At 40.6% G+C, this 23,865-nt stretch overlaps 1 protein-coding gene across 4 annotated transcripts in view; it reads left to right on the plus strand.

Moving 5' to 3' along the window:
- Positions 1-23,865, plus strand: part of LOC134355577 (bcl-2 homologous antagonist/killer-like) — a 132,709-nt gene that overhangs the window by 103,448 nt on the left and 5,396 nt on the right. For all 4 annotated transcript variants that reach the window (XM_063065649.1, XM_063065648.1, XM_063065651.1 and 1 more), the window contains 3 exons: positions 3,204-3,336; positions 6,298-6,441; positions 22,464-22,644. In XM_063065649.1, the coding sequence (XP_062921719.1) occupies positions 3,204-3,336; positions 6,298-6,441; positions 22,464-22,644 (458 nt within the window). The remainder of the gene's footprint in view (positions 1-3,203; positions 3,337-6,297; positions 6,442-22,463; positions 22,645-23,865) is intronic.

Below are 23,865 nucleotides of genomic sequence, written 5' to 3' on the forward strand. Positions count from 1 at the left end.
CAAGAATTGAAAGACTCTTAGCTGGCTACAGAAAGTGTTTACAAGCTGTGATACTTGCCAAAGAGGGTGTTACTAAGTACTGCCATGCAGTGTGCCCAAACTTTTGCTTCAGGCCCTTTTTTTTTGTTATTTTGAAACTGTAAAAGTTGGAAATAAAAAAGTAATCTTGCTTAAAATATTAAAGAAATGTGTCATCTTTAACTCTATGCCTTTTGGAAATCAGTTCATCTTTTACTCACTTAGCTATTCACAGTAACAGAAATTTTGACCGAGGTGCCCAAACTTTTGCATGCCGCTGTATCTGACAGAGGACTGAATGCACCAGAGGCTCCTCTGCAGTTTAGGAAGTAAAAGAATGGTAAGAAAGAGGATTGGAAAAGGGATCAGGAAGGCAATGAAGAAGTGAAATATCACTGGCATCTAAGGAAATTACTAATGTATACTGTATTATTTATTATACTGCCTATTAGGGATCAGAATTGTAAATTGTGTATGGAGTCAGAAAATCTCAATGAGATCTTAAATGAATATTTGTCAGAATGCACTAAGGAAGAAGGCAGTAGTATCTTGAGAATCGATAGGGTAAATTTCAGTACATCTCACTAAAGAGAAGGAGTTATTAGGTGCCTTCGCAGGCCTAAAGATAGTTAAATCGGCTGGATCTTAATAACTGTATAGTAAGTTGTTATTGGAGGTACAGGAGAAATTTTTAAAACCTTTAGTAGTTACAGATAAGGTGCTGATGATGATACCAAATGTGGAATCTTTTATCCAAGATGGACAGCAGAAGTAAGCTTGATTTGTGAATCTAACATCACTGGTAAGGAAGTTATTGGAACAAGTCTTCATGGGCAGGATTAACCTACACTTGAAAGAACAGTTACTAATGAAGATGGTCACCTTGATTTAATTAAGGGAAAGTCCTGAATGAATTTTGAAGGGGAACAAAAGATGTTGAAGTCAGTGCAGTTGTAGTCTTGCAGTAATCTTCAGTAAGGCCCTTGACAAGATTCCATGTGGGAAACTAATCCAGATGTTTAGAGTGGGTTAATAGATTGGAGCCTAAGTTAGCTTGGTGATGGAGATGAAAGGTGAAGCTCATAATTTTTGTGATTATGAGCCTGTGGTGCACTATAAGGATGGTGCTGCAACTATTGCTGCTTGTCATATGTGTTAATGATTTGGCTGTGAATGTCAGAGATGTGATTTGTAAGCTTAAAGATGACACGGAAATTAGTAGTCGTGGATTGTCAGGAGATATTAATCAGTTTGTAAAATGGGCAGGTGGAGTTTAATCTGGATAAGTGTGAAATAATGCACTTTGGAAGAACTAAGGGCATGTCCAATGATTTTTACAATCTGAAGAAATATTAAGCAATAGGGTCTTTATACAAGTCCAAAGATTGCTGAAATTGGCATCATGAGTAGATAAGGTCTGAAGATGTATGTGTTGCTAGGCTCAATAACTGAGGTGTCAGAGTACAAGGACAGGGAATTTGTTGTATAGCTGTATAAAATACTGGTTGGACTGTAGCTGGAGTACTGTGCAATTCTGTTTTTTTGCAGTTGAATTGAAGACAGAGGAGAGTCACCAGAACACTTCCCAGAGTGGGGCACTTTGGTATGAGGAGAGACTGGTTTTGTTTTCCTTGGAGCAGAAGGACCTGAAGGAGAACCTGATTTAAAATATACAATATTTCCATGGGCATGGTTAGAATACATAATAAGAAACAAACCAGAAAATACTGGAAACACACAGTAGTTCAGCTAGCATCTGTGGAAAAAGAAATAGTTAATGGTTCAGACATGTGGTTTGAAATGTTGATTATAATTTTTCTTTCCTTCCAGATTACTACTTGAACTGTGACTTTTCAGCATTTTCTACTACTTCTGTTTCAGATATCCAGCATCAGCATTTAATAGGAGGAAACTTGCCTTAAAAATTAGAGGAAAAGGCTTGGAGGATAAAGATTCCACCCACCCCCACATCCAAAGAGTGGTTGGAATCTGAAATGTGCTGTCTGAGTGGATGGCAGAACCAAATACTTACAACAGTTCAGTATCTAGATCTGGGGTTCCCAATCTGGGGTCCACAGACCCCACAGATAATGGTAGGGGTCCATGGCATTTTTTAAAAAAAAAGTTGGGAATGCCTGATCTGGATGAATATTTGAATTGCCAAGGTGGAGAAGATTACAGACCATTTGCTAGCAAATTGGATTAGTGTTGAAGGGCAATAATGGTTGGTATGGACCATGGATCACAGATATGTTTTGACCTGCACTGTGCTTTTTATGTAGCTATTTTACTTTATTCTACATTGTTATTATTTTCATGAATTAATCTATGAGCAGTATGCAAGACCAGCTTTTCACTGTATCTTGTACATGTGACAATAATAAACCAATTCCAACATGAGACTTATCAAAGTTCATACAAAATGTTAATGAGATACAACAGTTATAATATCATTAAAGTTTATTTCTCATACATTTCACAGGATCTTAACTCTGGATCCATTTATCATCAGTTTCATTACAGAAATTCTATTGTACAATTTATCTAGTAATCTAAGGAGGTCAGGACATGTCATGTACTTCAGCTTAGTGTAATTGTGCCTATTTAAAGATTAAGTGTACCAACAGAAGGATCATGAAAGAGAAGGTTGTATTTCTGTTGTGACTATCCTGTTAAGCTGTTCCAATATGCTTTACAGTCAAAGTACCTTTGAAGTGTAGTTACTAATGTATCATGAGAAATATAGCAGCTAAATTCTGCACAGGAGGTCTTGCAAAGAATGTGATAAAGGCTAGCTCTTTTTTTGGGTTATTTAGTAACAAGTGCTGACCAAAAATGCCTGAAATATTCCTTTTGAAATGGAGCTAGAAAATCACTTGTACCCATCTGAGGTGGAGGTGTAGGCTAAATTTACATCTTATTGGAACGTTAATATTGTTTGAATAGCCTGTCAACAGTTTTTTGCGCAGATTATCAGTTTTGGGGAAAACTAAGTAATTTGAATATGAAGGAATTTGTTGTCTTGTGTAAAGCTATATTTAATACAAGTACAATTTGCTTTAAATGCTGTGAAACAATACATTAGTCAAGGATGTATATCAAAAGACTTTCTGCTCATAATTGAAAAAAACAAATATAAAACCAGCACCTGTTACAATGCAACAGTGTACTGTTTGTGCTTCTAGAATTAGATGTTGTGGAAGAGACCGAAGATGTCTTCAGGAGTTATGTATTCTTCCGGTACTGCACAGAGAGGGAGGAACAAGGGGAGCTTCCAGATGATCCAGAGATAACCGGCATGCATCAGCCTACTGATAGGTAAATATTGGCATAATATGTCAACTTAAAGGTTTGATATAGGTGCAAATGCTAAATGAATACAATTCATAATAGAAGCAACCTCGATATAGATATTAATATACAGTAGACCCCCCCCGCCAAAAAAATGCCCTGATGCCAATCCCTGGGAAATGCTACTATTCATCTTCCTCCAGTCAGAAAACAACCATACATTATAACTGTTTTGATATGTAGATATGATATCAATGTCCTTTTATTGCTATCTCCTACCACTTTGCTGCTAAGGTATTAGAGAGCACTTCACCAAAAGGTTTCAGAGGTTGGTGTACACCATATTCAGTGCATTATTGTCATCGGCGCTATATGTACCTTCATCAAAAATACTATCACAATTTTCCCTGAATAAATCCATGCTGATTTCCCTTGATCCATTTCCCTCCAGCTGGCTGTTAATCTGTTTTATGGCTGTTTACTTTAGAAGTTTCCTAAAGCAGTTCCAATAAATTTTTACTGCCCATCTAAACCAGAAGAACATTAAGATATTTCATTTCATCCTACCCATTTTCATTGCATGCAGGAATAACTAATATGGCGTGAGTAAAAGGATCTCATTTTTGTTTAGTTTTTGTTTTGATCATTTTGTGGAGTTCAGAGAAAAATTTAAGCTGTTGTAAATTAATTTAATAAAAGCATGCAAATAGAATCATGTTTGGGTTTGACATAGAAGTAGGACATTCTTGGAATTAATCATTAATGCTGGATATACTCAGTAGGTTGGGCAATGTCTATCAAGAGAAACATCCATTTCAGATGTTTGCACATAAAGAAAAGATTGAAATCAAACTTGTTTCCTATTGCTAGGGTGGGATGGTGTGAACAGAGGGATTAGGGTAGAGACAACTCAAGCTAAGGGTACAATTTTTTTGTGAATAATATTGGCATGGATAGGGTTATGGCTAATAACAGAAAATGAGAAAATGATAAGAATAGATAGATCATTTTCAGATTGGCCATCAGTAACTAATAGGGTACCACAGAAATTAACTGTTCGTAATCTATGTTGATAACTTGGACGAAGGTACTGAATGTACTGTAGCTAGATTTGCTGATAGAAAGGCAAGTTAGCAAGTTGTGAGAGGGATTCATTCTGCAAACAGATATGGGTAGGTTAAGAAATTGACAGATGGTGACCAGTTCCTGCAAATCCAGCAAGGAAATTTAGAATGCTGAGGATGCCCAGATGGTCAGGTATTGAGAGAGAAGCACAGTTAAGATTATAGACCAACCATTCGTCAGAACTGATCAATACTAATACCAACTGAAATTGCTCGTCAACTGAAATTGTTGAGTTTGAAATAGTCTCAAGAGCTGTGACATGCCCAGTCAGAAGATGAGATGTCATGCATCGAACTTCACTATCGAATCAAAGCCAAGCATAAGAGGCCAAATCAGAAAGTTAGAATGAATTTCAGAATGAATGAAAAGTAGCTTGAAGCTCAGGCTTGATCAGTCAAGTGCTGAATAGTTTGTGATGGAGTTCAACCCAGATAAGTGTGAGGTGGTTTATTTTGGTGGGTCAAATATGATGGCAGAATATTGTATTAATGGTAAGACTCTTGGCAGTGTGGAGGATCAGAGGGATCTTGGGGTCTGAGTCCATAGGACACTCAAAGCTGCTGCGCAGGTTGACTCTGTGATTAAGAAGGCATATGGTGCATTGGCCTTCATCAATCGTGGGATTGAGTTTAGGAGGTGCAAGGTAATGTTGCAGCTATATAGGACCCTGGTCAGACCCCACTTGGAGTACTGTGCTGAGCTCTGGTTGCCTCACTACAGGAAGGATGTGGAAACCGTAGAAAGGGTGCAGAGGTTTACAAGGATGTTGCCTGGATTGGGGCGCATGCCTTATGAGAATAGGTTAAGTGAACTCGGGCTTTTTTCCTTGGAATGACAGAGGATGAGAGGTGATCTGATAGAGGTGTATAAGGTGATGAGAGGCTTGATCATGTGGATAGTCAGAGACTTTTTCCGAGGGCTGAAATGGCTAGCACGAGAGGATATAGTTTTAAGGTGCTTGGAAGTACAAACGTTTGTAGTTACGGAGGTGATGACTGGTAAGTTTTTACGCAGAGAGTCGTGAGTGCATGGAATGGGCTACTAGCAATGGTGGTGGAGGTGGATACGATAGGGTCTTTTAAGAGATACCTGGACAGGTACATGGAGCTCAGAAAAATAGAAGGCTGTGGGTAACCCTAGGTAATTTCTAAGGTAAGGACATGTTCGGCACAGCTTTGTGAGTTGAAGGGCCTGCATTGTGCTGTAGGTTTTTTATGTTTCTATAATAGAGCAAAGTGGTCACCCAATTTTCGTTTGTTTCTTTTCCCCCCCATTGTACAGCTCTGTGGTCTATTTCCCGCACCAAATGCAATACATTAAATTAGCGGACTGTTGCTTCACCAGGGTAGGCAGGTTAGGTTCTTGAATGACAGGAAAGAGGTGAAAGGACAGGTATCGTGAGAAGGGCGAAAGGGTATTGGTGGAGATGGAAAACTGAACCATGAAATCAGAGGAGAGAGCTTTTCAGAATGCTGAAAGAAGAGATGATGTATCTGTTACCAGTACCACCTTGAAGGTGGTGAAAATTAGATCATGATGCATTCAATGTGGAAGCTAAAGATTGGAGTGTGTGGATGGGACAGTATTCTTGCTGTTGGTTAGAGGAGTGCTAAGAACAGAAGTGTGAGGCATGGAGCAGATGCAGATAGAAGCCCTATTGATCACAGCTCAGAGTTTCACTACTGAATTTCTTCCCCACCATGGTTCTGAGAGAGTGATTAACCAGAAACATTAACTGTTTTTTCCTCTAATCCACAAATGCTGCCTAACCTGAAACTGTCCAACAGGTTGTTTATTTCAGACTTTTGGCATCATGATTTGAGTTTCCCCTTTTACATTCCTTTTTTAACTTTTAACAACCAGTACTCCAGCTCTTGTAGGGCGGCAACTTGCTGTTATTGGAGATGACATCAATCGAAGATATGACCTGGAGTTCCACAATTTGTTGTCAAGGCTGCCACTGAATGCACAAAATGCCTATGATTACTTCTGCAAAATAGCCGATGGGTAAGCTTCGATTGTGAAATCAAACTCTGCTTAACATAGAGCATGCAGTAGTTTGTATATGAATCTGCCTTTACATTTTAAACAGTTTACTGATACATTTAATCTGATAAATTTAATACTTTTAACTAAATAATTTGATGGTATTTGGTCCTACTTAAAACACAAGAGTCATCACTTGTGCTCAGTGTGACAAACAAAATGACAATGTTACCAAATGCCCTTTTTATGGTAAAACAAGTTATTTTCTTTTCTTTTCTTTTTAAATCTTTTTATTGAATAAGTATACAAAAAGGTAAGCCATATAGACACTAATACACTGTTAGAATATAATAAAATTACAGAAGATATTAATACAAAAAAAATACTACAAACAATGTAATTTAAACATAACATACCAAGGTAACATAATAGTATACTAATTTTTATATATATATCAATAGAGAAAAGGAAACCCCCCCCCAAAAAAAACCCACCGTGCAACTAACTAAAAGCAAAGCAAAGCAATGGGCTAACTTGAAACCAAACAGAGTTAAACTTAAAATCACGTCCTCAATCCCGACCTCCATTAAAAACAGTAAAAAAAAACAAGAAGGGTATATATTACATTAAATGAAAATATTGAATAAAAGATCTCCAAGTCTGTTCAAATCTAAATGAGGAGTCATAAAGATTGCTTCTAATTTTCTCCAAATTCAAGCATAATATCGTCTGAGAAAACCAAAAAAAGGTAGTTGGAGCATTAAGCTCTTTCCAATGTTGTAAGATACATCTTTTCACCATTAAAGTAAGAAATGCAATCATTCTACGGGCTGAAGGAGAAAGATTACTGGAAATTTTAGGTAGTCCAAAGATAGCAGTAATAGGGTGAGGAGAGATATCTATATTCAATACCTTGGAGATAATATTAAAAACATCTCTCCAAAAAGTTTCCAAAGTAGGGCAAGACCAAAACATATGAGTTAAAGAGGCTATCTGCCCCGGACATCTATCACAAAAAGGATTAATATGAGAATAAAAGCGTGCTAACTTATCTTTGGACATATGTGCTCTATGAACAACTTTAAATTGAATTAGGGAATGTTTAGCACAGATAGAGAAAGTATTGACTAATTGTAAAATCTGTCCCCAGTCATCCACGGTTAATGGTAAACCCCAATTCCTGTTCCCAATCTACCCTAATCTTATCAAATGGAGCTTTCCTAAGTTTCATAATAATATTATAAATCATAGCCGATGCACCTTTCTGACATGGATTAAGGTTAATTATAGTATCTAAAATGTATGTAGGAGGAAGCATTGGAAAGGAAGAAAGTATAGTACTTAGGAAATTTCTAACTTGTAGATATCTAAAAAAAATATATTCTTGATAAGTTATATTTATTAGATAATTGTTCAAAAGACATAAGGGAACCATCTAAAAATAAATCCAAAAACCGTGAAATACCCTTAGTCTTCCAAATTTGAAAAGCACGATCCGTAAAAGAGGGAGGAAAAAATATGTTACCTAAAATAGGAATCGCTAACCCAAATTGATTAAGATCAAAAAATTTTCTGAATTGAAACCAAATACGTAAGGTATATTTAACTATCGGGTTAGACACCTGTTTAAGGCGTTTCAAATCAAAAGGAAGAGAGGAACCTAAAATAGAACCAAATGTAAAACCCTGAACAGATTGTAATTCCAATGCTACCCATTTAGGAATGGATGGTATATCCTGGTCAAGTAACCAGAATTTCATATGTTGAATATTAATTGCCCAATAATAAAATCTAAAGTTAGGTAATGCTAAGCCTCCATCTCTCTTAGCTTTCTGTAAATGTATTTTACCCAGTCTCGGGTTTTTATTCTGCCAAATAAATGAAGAAATTTTAGAGTCAACTTTGTCAAAAAAAGATTTTGGAACAAAGATTGGTAATGCCTGAAATATATATAAAAATTTTGGCAAAAAAAACATCTTAACTGCATTAATACGACCAATCAAAGTTAAATATAAAGGAAACCATTTAGATGGAAGTTGAATAATATGGTCTATTAATGGTAAAAAGTTAGTCTTAAATAAATCTTTGTATTTACAAGTAATTTTAATCCCAAGATATGAAAAATAATTATTAATCAATTTAAATGGAAATTTATAATATAAGGGAAGTTGTTTATTAATCGGAAAGAGTTCACTCTTACTAAGATTTAATTTATAACCTGAAAAAAGACCAAATTGTGCTAATAGCTCTAAAACAGCCGGGATGGATTTTTGAGGATTAGAAATATATAAAAGTAAATCATCAGCATAGAGTTATTTTATGGGATATTTTATAGTGATATTTTATGGGACTTTAAGCCCCGAGTTATCCCAGTAATATTTGGAGATTCTCGAATGGCAATTGCAAGAGGTTCTAATGCAATATCAAATAATAAGGGACTAAGAGGACAACCTTGTCGAGTACCTCGAAAAAGAGGGAAAAAAGGTGAATTTAAAGAGTTAGTACGGACCAAGGCCACAGGAGAATGATATAACGGTTTAATCCAGGATATAAATTTCGAGCTAAAATTAAACATTTCAAGCACCTTAAATAAATAAGGCCACTCTACTCTATCAAAAGCTTTCTCAGCATCTAAAGAGATAACGCACTCAGGAACATTTTGTGAGGGAGTATAAACGATATTTAACAGTGTGCGAATATTATAAAAAGAGTAACGACCTTTAATAAAACCCGTTTGGTCTTCCGAAATAATAGAAGGAAGTACTTTTTCTAATCTATTTGCTAATAACTTAGAAAAAACTTTAGAATCAACATTTAATAAAGATATTGGTCTATAAGATGCACATTGAGCAGGATCTTTATCCTTCTTTAATGTTAGAGAAATTGACGCTCTATTGAAAGATTCAGGAAGTTTACCAAGTTTTAATGAAGCCTCAAAAACCCTACAGAGCCAAGGGATTAATGAAGGAGCAAAACATTTATAAAATTCTACGGTAAACCCATCAGGGCCAGGAGCTTTCCCCAAATTCATAGAGAAAATAACATTCTTAATCTCATCCATGGTAATGGGAGTATCTTAACATAGAAGACATATCCTGTGAAATCTCAGGGAAGTCTAAATTATCTAAAAAATCATTCATATATTTAGAATCTCGAGGAGACTCTGATTGATATAAGGAAGAGTAAAAATCACAGAAGGTTTGATTAATCCCCACATGATCAAGTATCAGTCGATCATTTTGATTATAAATCTGATTAATTTGAGATTTAGCATAATTAGACTTCAGTTGATTAGCCAACAGTTTGCCAATTTTGTCACTGTGTACATAAAATTCACTTCTTGTTTTCTTTAATTGGTTTACAATCGAGGACAAGAGTAATAAACTGTGTTCCATTTGAAGTTCAGTTCTTGGTTTATATAACTCCTCAGAAGGAGCTATAACATATTTCTTATCAATTTCCTTAATCTTGTCCACAATTACCAACTCCTCCTGCTTCAGCTTCTTCCTCAAAGCAGCAGAATACAAGATAATCTGACCACGAATATAAGCTTTAAAAGTGTCCCAAAGAATGTTGACAGAAATATCCTCTGCATAGTTAATTGTAAAAAAAAGATCAATCTGTTCATTTATAAAGTTAACAAAGTCCAAGTCCTGAAGCAATAGCAAATTAAAACGCCATTGTCTATTATTTTGTATATTGGCCAGAATTTTAATAGAACAAGTTCTTTTAATCCGAAGATGTCACTATTCAGCAAATTGTGAAATGGTTTTGTGAACAAGGATATGAATGAGTTAAAGCAGGTCAGAGGAATGAAATGTTGCTTAAGTTGCAATTATTGCAAGAATATAAATTGTGAATCAAGATGACCCAGCAAAGCCACATCCTCTGGAATCCACTTGCAATCATTCTATCACACAGCCACCTGAATGAGATGTTCAAAGTAAATTTTATTATCAAAGTACACCATATGCAAAGCTGAAGTTCATTTTATTCTGGGCATATTATTTTTAAGGTATGCAATGTTCCATTTTCCACCTGTGATAGATACTTCTTTGCTTGCGGTGATCAGGAGGGAAGAAGAGTCTTCAGGAGGGGTGGCATGATTGTTGGTGACTGTAGAGGACAACTCTAGATCTGCAGACTGGCACAGTAGGGACACAGGAACAGCTGGGATGCGGGCGCTTGGGTAGTAGGATTCTTCCTGCATCTCCTCTTCTCTTCAGCATTGACTCTTCTGGACTCAAAATTCTTGGCTGCTCCATGGATCAGGGTTCTCCAGCAGTGTCTGTCACAAGCCAGCTGCTGCCATTAGTTGACCTTGAAGTTTGCCTGAGAGCTGCTGCTTAAGTTGGTCTTTGTATCTCTTGCACGGGGCACCATGATCTCTTTTGCCTTGAGAGTACTGCTTTTGGTAACCTGGAGCTGTCCATGCAAGATACATGGCCTGACCGACAGAGCTGCTTGAGCAGCAAAGTGGCTTCAATGCTTGAAAGTTGAGCCTTTTCCAGGACCTCATTGTTGGAGACATGATCCTGCCAGCTGATACCCATGGTGGAGCGGAGTCAAAGCTGATGAAAGTGATCAAGCAACTGGATTTGCTTGTGGTATACGACCCAGGATTCGGAGCCTTGGAGCAGTGTTGTAACAATGGCAGCCCTGTTCAGATGGATTTCTGTGGACAGATGCAGCTGGTGGTTCTTCCACACACATTTCTGGAGGCGCCTGAAGGCACTGCTGGTTCTGGCGAGTCAATTGTCAACGTCCCTTACTACCATAGCGTTGTTGGAGATGATGCTGCCGAGATAGGTGAACTGCTCAACTGTACTGTGAGGGTGGTTGTCAATGGTTATCCGAGGTGGGTTGTAAACGCCACGAGGGGGCTTCTGAGCATCATTGTTTTCTTCAGACTGACCATTTACCTGAATGTCCTTGCAGCCTTGTCAAACTGAGTGACTGCAGCCTGTAACCCATCTGCTATGTGTTGTGAGGAGAGCACAGTTGTCCACACATAGTAGCTCGAGAATGGGCTCCAGCATGGTTTTTGTTGGGCGTGAAGGCAGTGGAGTTGTATGTACTTCAGTCTGTGCGGAACTAAATGTAGATGCTCTCCAAGGTGTCTCTTTCGTTTCCCGCAGTAACATGCTGGAAAGGATGACAAAGGGCGTTGGTGCCAAAACACAGCCTTGTTTCATGCTGGTACTGATGGGGAATGGGTCAGACAGGTCACCATTGTGTTTAACCTGACTGCTTTGGTCCTTAATGGAGCTGCAGAAGGATGGTGAGGCACTTCAGGGGACAGCTGAGCTTCGACAGAATCTTCCTGAGACCATCGTAGCTGACTGTGTCAATCCCTGACTATACAGTCCTATGTTCTGTTCACGATACTTCTTCTGTATCTGGTTCAGCATGAAGATCACGTCAGATGTGCCTCTGTTCGCTCTGAATCCGCATTGACTCTGTGAGGTTGCCTTCGGCAATGGTAGAGATGATTCTGGCAAGGATCTTCCCGGCAGTGGGTAACAGGGCAACAACTCTGTAGTTTGAGCAATCGATTTCCCCTTTGATCTTGTACAGATAGACAACTACAGCTTTGCGTAGGTCATTTGGGACTGGATCTTTCACCTAACTGTGTATCTCTTTGACAACAGAGTCTGTGCAATGTGGGAGCATATACATTTACAGGGTGACAAATTGATTGTCTTGCAGTGGGAGTTGCAGGGAAATGAATCGATCAGATCGTCCAACTGGTAGGCTTTGAAACTTATTGACAATGGTGTTTTTGATCATGAAGCCCACCCCTGAGAAGCTGTTCTTGTTGCGTCTTCTGCCTGACCAGAAGAAAGTGTAGCCTGTACCATGCTCTATCAAGGGTCCTTGATCTGGTAAATGTACTTCACTTATAACAGCAATGTCAATAGCCAGCTGAGCTAGTTCTCATGCCACAATGTCTTGCATTGTGCGCACATTCCAGCACACAATTTTGAAATGTGTGTTTCTTTTTTGGGGCACCACCTTTTCCAGCTCCATCTTCATTTGGAGCAAGCCGTGTTATACCTGAAGAGGGCTGCTTGGTCACCCAGAGGGCTGCCGAATATTGTTGTTGCCTCAGGTCAACAGACAGTTGACCCATGGGTCTGAGCCGCCTACATGCAAAGTTGAGACTGTGACTTCCAATGTCATCCAGCACCTGTTGTTTCGCCCGCACCTGTCGTTTCGCCCCCTTCTCCATCGCTGTAGGGCTTTTCTTCCTGCCTGCACTGCGTAGGCTTATACTGAGGATCAGATTCCACTCTTTAGGCCGGGGGCATTCCACAGTGAGCTGCGAAAACTGTGGCAACCATAAGGCTGGAGCCCAGCCTGCCCACTTAGTTACTCAGTCGTGCCATGACATAGCAAACTCAGAAAGAACAGGGATGCAAACACGAGGAAATCTGCAGATGCTGGAATTTCAAGCAACACACATAAAAGTTGCTGGTGAAAGCAGCAGGCCAGGTAGCATCTCTAGGAAGAGGTATGGTCAACGTTTCGGGCCAAGATCCTTCATCAGACTAGCTGAAAGAAGAGCTAGTAAGAGATTTGAAAGTGGAAGGAGAGGAGGAGATCCGAAATGATAGGAGAAGACAGGAGGGGGAGGGATGGAGCCAAGAGCTGGACAGTGGATTGGCAAAAGGGATATGAGAGGATCATGGGACAGGAGGCCTAGGGAAAAAGAAAAGGGGGAGGGGGGTAAGCCCAGAAGATGGGCAAGAGGTATAGTGAGAGGGACAGAGGGAGGAAAAGGAGACAAAGAAAAAGAATGTGTGTATATAAATAAATAAATACCGGATGGGGTACGGGGGGAGGTGGGGCATTAGCGGAAGTTAGAGAAGTCAATGTTCATGCCATCAGGTTGGAGGCTATCCAGACAGAATATAAGGTGTTGTTCCTCCAACCTGAGTGTGGCTTCATCTTGACAGTAGAGGAGGTAGTGGATAGACATGTCAGAATGGGAATGGGATGTGGAATTAAAATGTGTGGCCACTGGGAGATCCTGCTTTCTCTGGCGGACAGAGCGTAGGTGTTCAGCGAAACGGTCTCCCAGTCTGCGTCGGGTCTCGCCAATATATAGAAGGCCGCATCGGGAGCACCGAACGCAGGGAACAGGGATGCCGCTTGAACTGCAGGAGAAGACCATATGTGAGTGACCTCTGCATGGCAAGCCAAACAGTGGTCCTACGGTGATCACAACATCTGGAAACGAGATGCTGTGGGAGACACTTCATCGTCCTTAAGTGAGCAGGACATCCAGCCCTGGACTCACTTGTCTTCGAGCCCCTTCAGAAATATGTGGACGAACCACCAGCTGCGTCTGTCCACAAAAATCCAGGTGCATAGGTCTGCTGTCTTCACAACACTGCTGTACGGCTCTGAAGCCTGTGTCTTGTACTGCAAGCAAATCCAGTTGCTCGAGTGCTTCCATCAGTGCTGCCTCTACTCCATAATAACATAGAGAATCTACAGCACAATACAGGCCCTTCGGCCCACAAAGTTGTGCTGAATATGCCCCTACCTTAGAAATTACTAGGCTTACCTATAGCCCTCTATTTTTCTAAGCTCCATGTACCTATCCAAAAGTCTCTTAAAAGACCCTATTGTATCCGCCTCCACCATTGTTGCTGGCAGCCCATTCCAGGCACTCACCACTCTCTGAGTGAAAAACCTATCCCTGACATCTCCTCCGTACCTACTCCCCAGCAACTTAAACCTGTGTCCTCTTGTGGCAACCATTTCAGCCCTGGGGAAAAAGCCTCTGACTATCCACACAATCAGTTCCTCTCATCGTCTTATACACCTCTACCAGGTCACCTCTCATCCTCCGTCGCTCCAAGGAGAAAAGGCTGAGTTCACTCAACCTATTCTCATAAAGGCATGCTCCCCAATCCAGGCAACATCCTTGTAAATCTCCTCTGCACCCTTTCTATGGCATCCACTTGCTTCCTGCAGTGAGACGATCAGAACTGAGCACAGTACTCCAAGTGGGGTCTGACCAGGGTCCTCTATAGTTGCAACATTACCTCTCGGCTCCTAAATTCGAATCCACGATTGATGGAGGCCTATACACCATATGCTTTCTTAACCACAGAGTCAACCTGCGCAGCTGCTTTGAGCGTCGTATGGACACAGACCCCATGATCCCACTGATCCTCCACACTGCCAAGAGTCTTACCATTAATACTATATTCTGCCATCATATTTGACCTACCAAAATGAACCACTTCATACTTATCTGGGTTGAACTCCATCAGCCAACTTTTGCATCCTATCACCTCTGACAGTCCTCCACACTACCCACAACACCTCCAACCTTTGTGTCATCAGCAAACTTACTAACCTATCCCTTCACTTCCTCATCCAGGTTATTTATAAAAGTCACAAAGAGTAAAGGTCCCAGAACAGATCCCTGAGGCACACCACTGGTGACTGACCTCCATGCAGAATATGACCCGTCTACAACCACTCTTTGCCTTCTGTGGCAAGCCGGTTCTAGATCTGCAAAGCAATGTCCCCTTGGATCCCATGCCTCCTTACTTTCTCAGTAAGCCTTGCATGGGGTACCTTATCAAATGCCTTGCTGAAATCCATATACACTACATCTACTGCTCTTCCTTCATCAATGTGTTTAGTCACATCGTCAAAAAATTCAGTCATGCCTGTAATCCTGCCTCTCGGGATCTTTTCCATCAACTTACCAACCACTGAAGTAAGACTCACTGGTCTTTAATTTCTTGGGCTATCTCTACTCCCTTTCTTGAATAAAGGAACAATATCTGCAACCCTCCAATCCTCCGGAACCTCTCCCATCCCCATTGATGATGAAAAGATCATTGTCAGAGGCTCAGTAATCTCCTCCCTTGCCTCCCACAGTAGCCTGGGGTACATCTCAGCTGGTCCCGGTGACTTATCCAACTTGATACTTTCCAAATTTCCAGCACATCCTCTTTCTTAATATCTACATGCTCAAACTTTTCAGTCTGCTGCAAGTCATCACTACAATCACCAAGATCCTTTTCCATTGTGAATACTGAAGTAAAGTATTCATCAAGTACCTCTGCTGTTTCCTCCAGTTCCATACATAATTTCCCACTGTCACACTTGATAGGTCCTATTCTTTCATGTCTTATCCCCTTGTTCTTCACTTACCTGTAGAGTGCCTTGGGGTTTTCCTTAATCCTGCCCGCCAAGGCCTTCTCATGGCCCCTTCTGGCTCTCCTAATTTCCTTCTTAAGCTCCTTCCTATTAGACTTATAATCTTCTAGATCTCTAACATTACGTTGCTCTCTGAACCTTTTGTAAGCTTTTCTTTTCTTCTTGACTAGACTTATTACAGCCTCTGTACACCACGGTTCTTGTACCCTACCGTAACTTCCCTGTCTCATTGGAACATACCTATGCAGAACTCCACATAAATATCCCCTGAACATTTGCCACATTTCTTCCGTACTTTTCCCTGAGAACATCTGTTTCCAATTTAAGCTTCCAATTTCCTGCCTGATAGCCTCATAATTCCCCTTACTCCAATTAAACGCTGTTCTAACTTGTCTGTTCCTATCTCTCTCCAATGCTATTGTAAAGGAGATAAAATTATGATCACTATCTCCAAAATGCTGTCCCACTGAGAGACCTGACACCTGACTAGGTTCATTTCCCAATACCAAATCAAGTACAGCCTCTCCTCTTGTAGGCTTATCTGCATATTGTGTCAAGAAACCTTCCTGAACACACCTAACAAATTCCACCCCATCTAAACCCCTTGCTCTAGGGAGATACCAATCGATATTTGGGAAATTAAAATCTCCTGTCACGACAACTCTTATTGTTACACCTTACCAGGATCTGTTTCCCTATCTGCTCCACGATATCCCTGTTGCTATTGGGCGGCTTATAAAAAAAACACCCAGTAAAGTTATTGTCCCCTTCCTGTTCCTAACCTCCACCCACAGAGACTCCGTAGACAATTGTTCCATGGCATCCGCCTTTTCTGCAGCCGTGACACTATCTCTGATCAACAGTGCCACACCCGCACCTCTTTTGCCCCCCTCCCTGTCCTTTCTGAAACATCTCAAACCCGGCACTTGAAGTAACCATCCCTGAACCATCTAAGTCTCTGTAATGGCCACCACATCATATCTCCAAGTACTGATCCACGCTCTAAGCTCATCCGCTTTGTTCACAACACTCCTTGCGTTAAAATAGACGCATCTCAAACCTTTGGTCTGAGCGCGTCCCTTCTCTATCACTTGCCTATTCTCCCTCTCGCACTGCCTACAAGCTTTCTCTATTTGTGAGCCAACCTCCTCTTCCCCAGTCTCTTCAGTTCGGTTCCCACCCCCCAACAATTTTTTTGCAGGAGCTCTTCCCTTTTTCTCCCTATGTCATTGGTACCAATATGTACCACAACCTCTGGGTCTTCTCCCTCCCACTGCAGGATATCTTGGACACGATCTGAAACATCCCAGACCCTGGCACCTGGGAGGCAAACTACCATTCGAGTTTCTTTTCTGCGTCCACAGAATCGCCTGTCTGGCCCCCTAACTATAGAGTCCCCTATCACTACTGCCTTCCACTTCCTTTCCCTACCCTTCTGAGCCACAGGGCCAGACAGGCACGGCCACTGTTGCTTCCCCCAGGTAGGCTGTCCCCCCACAGCAGTACTCAAACAGGAGTACTTATTGTCAAGGGGTACAGCCACAGGAGTACTCTCTAGTACCTGACTCTTGCCCTTCCCCCTCCTGCCTGTTACCCACTTGTCTGTCTCCCGTGGCCCCGGTGTGAGCACCTGCCTATAACTCCTTTCTATCACCTCCTCACTCTCCCTCACCAGGTGAAGGTCATTGAGCTGCATCTCCAGTTCCCTAACTCGGTCCCTTAGGAGCTGCAGCTCGACACACCTGGTGCAGACAAAGCCGTCTGGGAGGCTGGGAGACTCCAGGACCTCCTACATCTGACACCGAGGACAGAAAACTGGCCTCACACACATACTTCCTCCTTTCCGCAAATAACAGCGGTAAGCCTACCTCACCTCGTCGCATTACCGCCTAAGCCTGTAGAGCCAAAGCCCTATCACTTTGCAGCCTCTCACTCCGCTGCCTGCTGAATATGGCAGTCTTTTTAAACCTTTCATGCTCTACTGGCTGACATCACCGCCTGCGTAGTCTTGCCTCTCTTTCACCCCGACTGGTAAAAACTGCCTTGGCTTTGAAAATCAGCCGTTCACTCGCAGCCTTCTTGCTCCGAATCCATCATGGGTATCAGCTGACAGGATCATATCCCCAACAAAAAGAACCTTTAAAAAATGCATATTGTGAAATTCAAAAGATACCTCTGGCATCTTCAACCTGAAAATTTTTATTTCCTTTTCTTTCCACAAACCCTTCCAAGAGAAATAGATGGAACAATTCTGGATATTTCCTTGCAACGTACACAAAATGCTGGAGAAACTCAGCATCTATGGGGGGAGAAAAGTGCAGTTGACGTTTCGGGCTGAGACTGAGTCCTGCTGAAGGGTCTCAGCCCGAAACATCAACTGTACTTTTTTCCATAGATGCTGCCTGGCCTACTGCTGAGTTCCTCCAGCATTTTGTGTGTGTGTGTGTGTGTGTGTGTTGCTTGGATTTCCAGCATCTGCAGGCTGGATATTTCCTTATTTATTTTTCTGTTATCCTAGGAATAATTTTACCAATTTTTCATAATTATTCTCCCATCAATGTCATTTCCCCTGATATTTGTTCTGAGATTTTCTATTCACAAATATTTTGGGTATCATTCATATAGTTTGGACTAATTGGGTCTAAGAAGTTAAATATTTGAAATGGGTTCCTGGACTGAATTGATTTTAACATGCATAATTCATGTTTGTGACTGAACAGTATAGTATGGAAACATGCCCTTCTGCCCACCAAATGTGCACTGACCATGATTCTGATCTATACTAATCACATCTACCTGTACATACCCCTCTGTTCACTGCCCTCTGCTATCATATCTGTTTATGCCAGCTCCCCGGCAGTGCATTCCAGACACTTGTCACTCCATGTATACCTTGTTGTACAAATCTCCTTTGAACTTTCTCCATCTCACCGTAAACCTATGCTCTCTAGTGTTTGGCACTTCCAACTGGGGGAAGACAAAGGTGGTGCGTTCGCTTGCAGTGGCTTCCAAAGGTGTTGTTTTCCTTTTTTTTAATGTATTTTTACGAGCTCAAGACCCTGCTAAACGTTAAGAACTTGAAGTGCTGGAAGTCCAATTCATTGATTTATTGGTGGGCGGTGGAGCAGTGGCGTGGCCTCTGGTGAAGCGAGGACTGGGCCTCAAGTTGTGATATCGCCAGTTTATGGGAGAGAGGCGTCAGAGTCGGTGCGTCATCAAAGCTGAAGTTGGTGACTTAGCAGAAGACAAGCCACATTGTTTCGACTGCAGATTTATGCAACATTCATGGATTCAAGGTCTTGGACTATATTTTCGTATGACTGTTTTTACTGCTAGATGTGCTTTGTGCTGAGTGTGACTGTTAATTCTGTGTTTTGCACCTAGGCTCCAGAGTAATGCTGTTTCATTTGACTGTACAGGTTTCCCCCGCCATCCGAAGGTAGAGCGTTCCTATGAAACAGCCGGAATGACGTAAAGCAAAGAAGCAATTACCATTTATTTATATGGGAAAATCTTTTGAGCGTTCGCAGACCCAAAAGTAACCTATCAAATAATACATAAAACCTAAAATAACAGTAACATATAGTAAAAGTAGGAATGATATGATAAATACACACCTATATAAAGTAGAAATACTTCTCTACAACGATTGCCTGCACAGATTTCCGTCGCGAAATCCGTAGCGAAAATCTCACGCAAGCGCTGTGGGCAAAAACACTCTCTCCAGTAACCTTTAAGTTATGAAGCTGCCAAATCATACCAAATAACACGTAAAAATACATAGCCTATATAAAGTAGAAATAATGTATGTACAGTGTAGTATCACTTTTGGGAATGGGGAAGACAGCGAGCACACTGATGATGGTGTGTTAGACTGAGTCGCCGGAGTTTGGGTGGTGCAGTGGCCCCCACCCTCTGGGCAGCGACCCAATACTGGTCAGCGAAGAACGCAGCGGTGCAGCAGTAGCCAGGAGGCACACAGCACATCTTTAAGAAAAAAGCCAAAATAAACATGCATCACCTCTGATCTGGGCCGAAAATTACGTGCTGGGCGGCACCTAATTAATTAGCATGTTTATTTTGGCTTTTTTCTTAAAGATGTGTTGTGTGCCTCCCGGCTACCGTTGCATTCTCCGCGAATCGGTATCTGTCCGCGGCCTGAGGGTTGGAGTGGTGGGACACTGAGGTGTCATCTGTTTCCATCAGGGCAGGCAGCTCATCTTCTCCTCTGACTGCCTGCCTCGATGCTGAAGGTGGAGGTTCGTCATCTGCTGTAGCTGATGTGGAAGGCTTGCTTGACTGCTGAGCCTCGCGCATTTTTCTATCATACAGTTCTTTGTAAGCACTCAAACCATCCTGCAAATATCCCCTAAACCTACGTACCCTTTAAAATTAAAGTCGTACTTTATCATTGCAGCGAAAATCTCAGGCAGTTGCTTCACTTTCGCTACTGCATTTGGTTTCGATTGTTATCCTTTCCTCTTCCAATTGCATCAGCTCTTCATCTATCAGTTCTTGGTCATGGGATGCCAAAACCTCTTCAGCATCATCTTCACCAGCTTCCACAAGCCAAACTCACTTTGTCCTTACTTCATTCACCACGATCGAAACGCTTAATTATGTCTAGTTTTACGCTAAGTGTAACACCCTTACGAGCTCTTTCAGACTTTTCCGATACCTTAGAACTCACCTTGCTAATGGCTACTCACAGGTACGTATTTAAGCAATGCCGGCGAGAATGCCGTTTCGAATCCGGGGGAGAGTGGCTGCATGGGACGCGCGCTGCTTTTTTCGTGCACTGATTTTTTATCACGTGCTGATTTTTTTCGTAACAGTGAAAACACCTGCTGTTAGCAAAAACAGGGAACTAATTTAGGTCTTTTATAACAGTGAGGTTTCGTAAAGCGAACGTTCGTAAAGCGGGGGATACCTGTATTTGTATATAGTTGAATGACAATTAAACTTGAACTATGAACAATCTACCTGTGACTCTCCATATAGCTCTAGCTGTTGATCAATTGTATTAATGTTGTATTTTGATTCAACATAATTAAATGAATTATATTGCTGATATAATTCCTGGCTGTGCTGGTGTGTGGCCAAGTGGTTAAGGCGTGGTCTAATGATCTGAAGGTCGCTAGTTTGAGCCTCAGCTGAGGCAGCGTGTTGTGTCCTTGAGCAAGGCACTTAACCACACATCGCTCTGCAACGACACTGGTGCCAAGCTGTATCAGCCCTAATGCCCTTCCCTTGGACAACATCGGTGGTGTGGAGAGAGGAGACTTGCAGCATGGGCTTCCATACAACCTTGCCCAGGCCTGTGCCCTGGAAACCTTCCAAGGGGCAAATCCATGGTCTCATGAGACTAATGGATGCCTATAATAATTCTTAGCTCTAAGTTCTTGGCTAATTTTATAATGTAATGCTGTTGCAGTTTCCCCATAATGTACAAATATAGATTCCATTCTCCATTTGTGTGTTATCTATAAAATGTAGTTGCATTCATCTGTATGGTGCATCCTAAACAGTAACCTTGAATTTTGCACAAAGTTGTAAGTAGATCTTCTCTCCAGACAGATTAATTGGAATTGGGATAAGATATTTAAATACTCAGTCAAAAGATAACCTCTCTGGAAATTATGGTTTCAGCTGCTGTTGTGTATTCCAATCTAACTTGCTATTAAATTTTCTGGATTTCTCATTCACTTTCAACATTCGTTAAAGTATGAATTGTTGAAGTTGCATTGTGATAGCTCATGTCTAACTGTTTTTCCTATCCTTTATTTCTGCCTTCCTTTGGATGATGGACTATAGGCTCTTTTCTATAGCTTGATTAGTACTGCTTTGCAACAGTAAGGGCAAGTAAATTCATTCTCATTTTGCCTTGTACTCTTTTAACTTGCATTAATTTGGCAATTTGCAAGTGAATGAGATTTTGCAAACAGAATTGGTAATATTAACTGAAAGTTTGAAATAGCTAGAGAGGTCATGAATAAGCAAACACTAACTGTTAAGTAATTTCTGTTCTTGTAGTACAGCCTGATTAACAGTAATTGGAAGAATATTTAAAATGAAAACCTGCAAATGCAGGAGTTCTGAAATAAAAACAGAAAATGTTAGTACACTCAGCAAAGAGATCATCTGTAGGTCAGGATAGGGGTGTGTGAGGGAGGAGTGGATAAGTTAAAGGGAATATCTATAGTGAGGCTACAGCTGCTAAGGTGATCCCAGTGTTTACTAAAACATTTAGTTAAAGAATTAGGACATTTAAAGGCTTGAGTGTATGATTTTATCATTCATACTCCATAAGACCATTATCATGGAATCACCCATTGAGGAAAAAATAGCTGAGAATAATCAGTTACCAAGTTATGCAAGAAAATTTCACTAATAATACTGGAAGTCATGTAGGATGAAGTTGATGTCTTGCAATGTAGTTAAACTTTGGGTGTTAACAGTTGCTGCTGCTGTGAAGAGCTGTGGGAATCCTATTGTGATATTGAGTGACAATTACTTAATTGAAACTGCTTGTTTAAAGATGAAATACTGAATTTATTATTGAAAACAAGTTGATTTTAAACTAGTAAAACTGGTAAATTTTATCCCAATTTTGTATAACTATGAATTGCATTGACTGGATTTCATGACCATGGTCAAGTATTATCCAAGGTTGTTCACTTATTTACAGTTGACAATCTTATGTAATAGCTATTTATATAAACAGCAGTATTGAAGTGACCATTATTCAACATGGGTAGCATGATCATGCCTTCTGTGTTAGAAGCACTATGTGCAACAGTTTCTATTAGCTCAGAACTTTAAGGTAATACTGTTTTTGTGCATTCTTCTTGCAGGCTTTTTGAAAGTGGTATAAATTGGGGCCGTGTAATTGCTTTATTGGGCTTTGGCTATCGCATGGCCATTTATGTCTTCCAGAATGGTATGAAAGGATTCATCAGTCAAATTGCAAAATTCATTGCAAAGTTTCTTTTGAAAAATAGAATTGCACAATGGATTGCAATGCAAGGAGGCTGGGTAAGTGCAAGGAACTATATTGCCTGTTTTCAACTGTTGACTTGTTACTTGTTAAGGAATTACTCGGCTTGTTTTTTTTAGCAGTTTTTTTTCTTACCACTCTAGCTTTCTCCTGAAGCATAGTTTTAGCATTTCAATAGCTGTCCAAAAAGTTCACTCTATGAGAATCAGAAGATACTCTTAATTTTTCAGTCCAGATCAGGTGGGGTCCACAGGCACCTTGCTTGGCATAAAAAAAAGGTTGGGAGCCCCTGGTCTCGGTTTATCTGATGCCTTTTTTCTTTCAGTTTCTAACGGCTTCTTCTCTGCTGCTTTTAAGCCCTGGAATGTTGAAGCCAGATATAGACCATCTTTTGACAAGTAACTGAGCACGAAAGGGTTGATCTTGAAAAAAAACCATTATTAAATAAATTGAGTTGGCTGTTGAGAAAATAGTGACTTTTTTGGATGTCTACATATTTGCCAATATTGAGGAAAGTCAGTCACATGCTATGCTTGTTATTTGAGTTCAAGTTCAAGGATAGTCTAAAGAGGTGTAAGTATTTTGGGGAAAATTGATTATTTAGTATAATGATTAATCAGTGTTGAAGTTTGATTACTTTTTTTAAAATGTATCTCCCTCATAAGAATACTTTTGCAAAATTATGTAACTAATTTTTAATGCAATGTACAATTTCTCAACAGCATTCTTATAATTCAGCTGAAAAAGTCTTGATTCGTCTGAAAAATTTAATATTTAAATCATTTAATACATAAATGGTTATTTCCCCTTCTCCCTCCTCCCACACCATGTGATAATAGATAGATTCCTCTGCCTTTTGGTAACAAAGCCCCAAGTATTGACTTTTTGGGAACAGAACCAAATTGAGCCTTTGTCGTAGAATCATAGAAAAGTACAGCAGAGAAACAGGCCCTTTGGCCCATCTAGTCCATGCCAAACTATGTAAGCTGCATACTCCCATTGACCTGCACTGGGACCCATAGCCCTGCATACCCCTACCATCCATGTACCTATCCTAACTTCTCTTAAACATTGAAATCAAGCTCGCATGCACCACTTGTGCTAGCAGCTCATTCCACTCTCACAACCCTCAGTGAAGAAGTTTCCCCTCAGGTTCCCCTTGTACTTTTCACCTTTCACCTTTAACCCTTAACACTTAGCCCATGGCCTCTAGTTGTTGTGCCACCCAATCACAGTGGAAAAAGCCTGCTTGCATCTAT

This window comes from Mobula hypostoma, chromosome 13 (genome assembly GCF_963921235.1).
Source record: "Mobula hypostoma chromosome 13, sMobHyp1.1, whole genome shotgun sequence".
NCBI lineage: Eukaryota > Metazoa > Chordata > Chondrichthyes > Myliobatiformes > Myliobatidae > Mobula > Mobula hypostoma.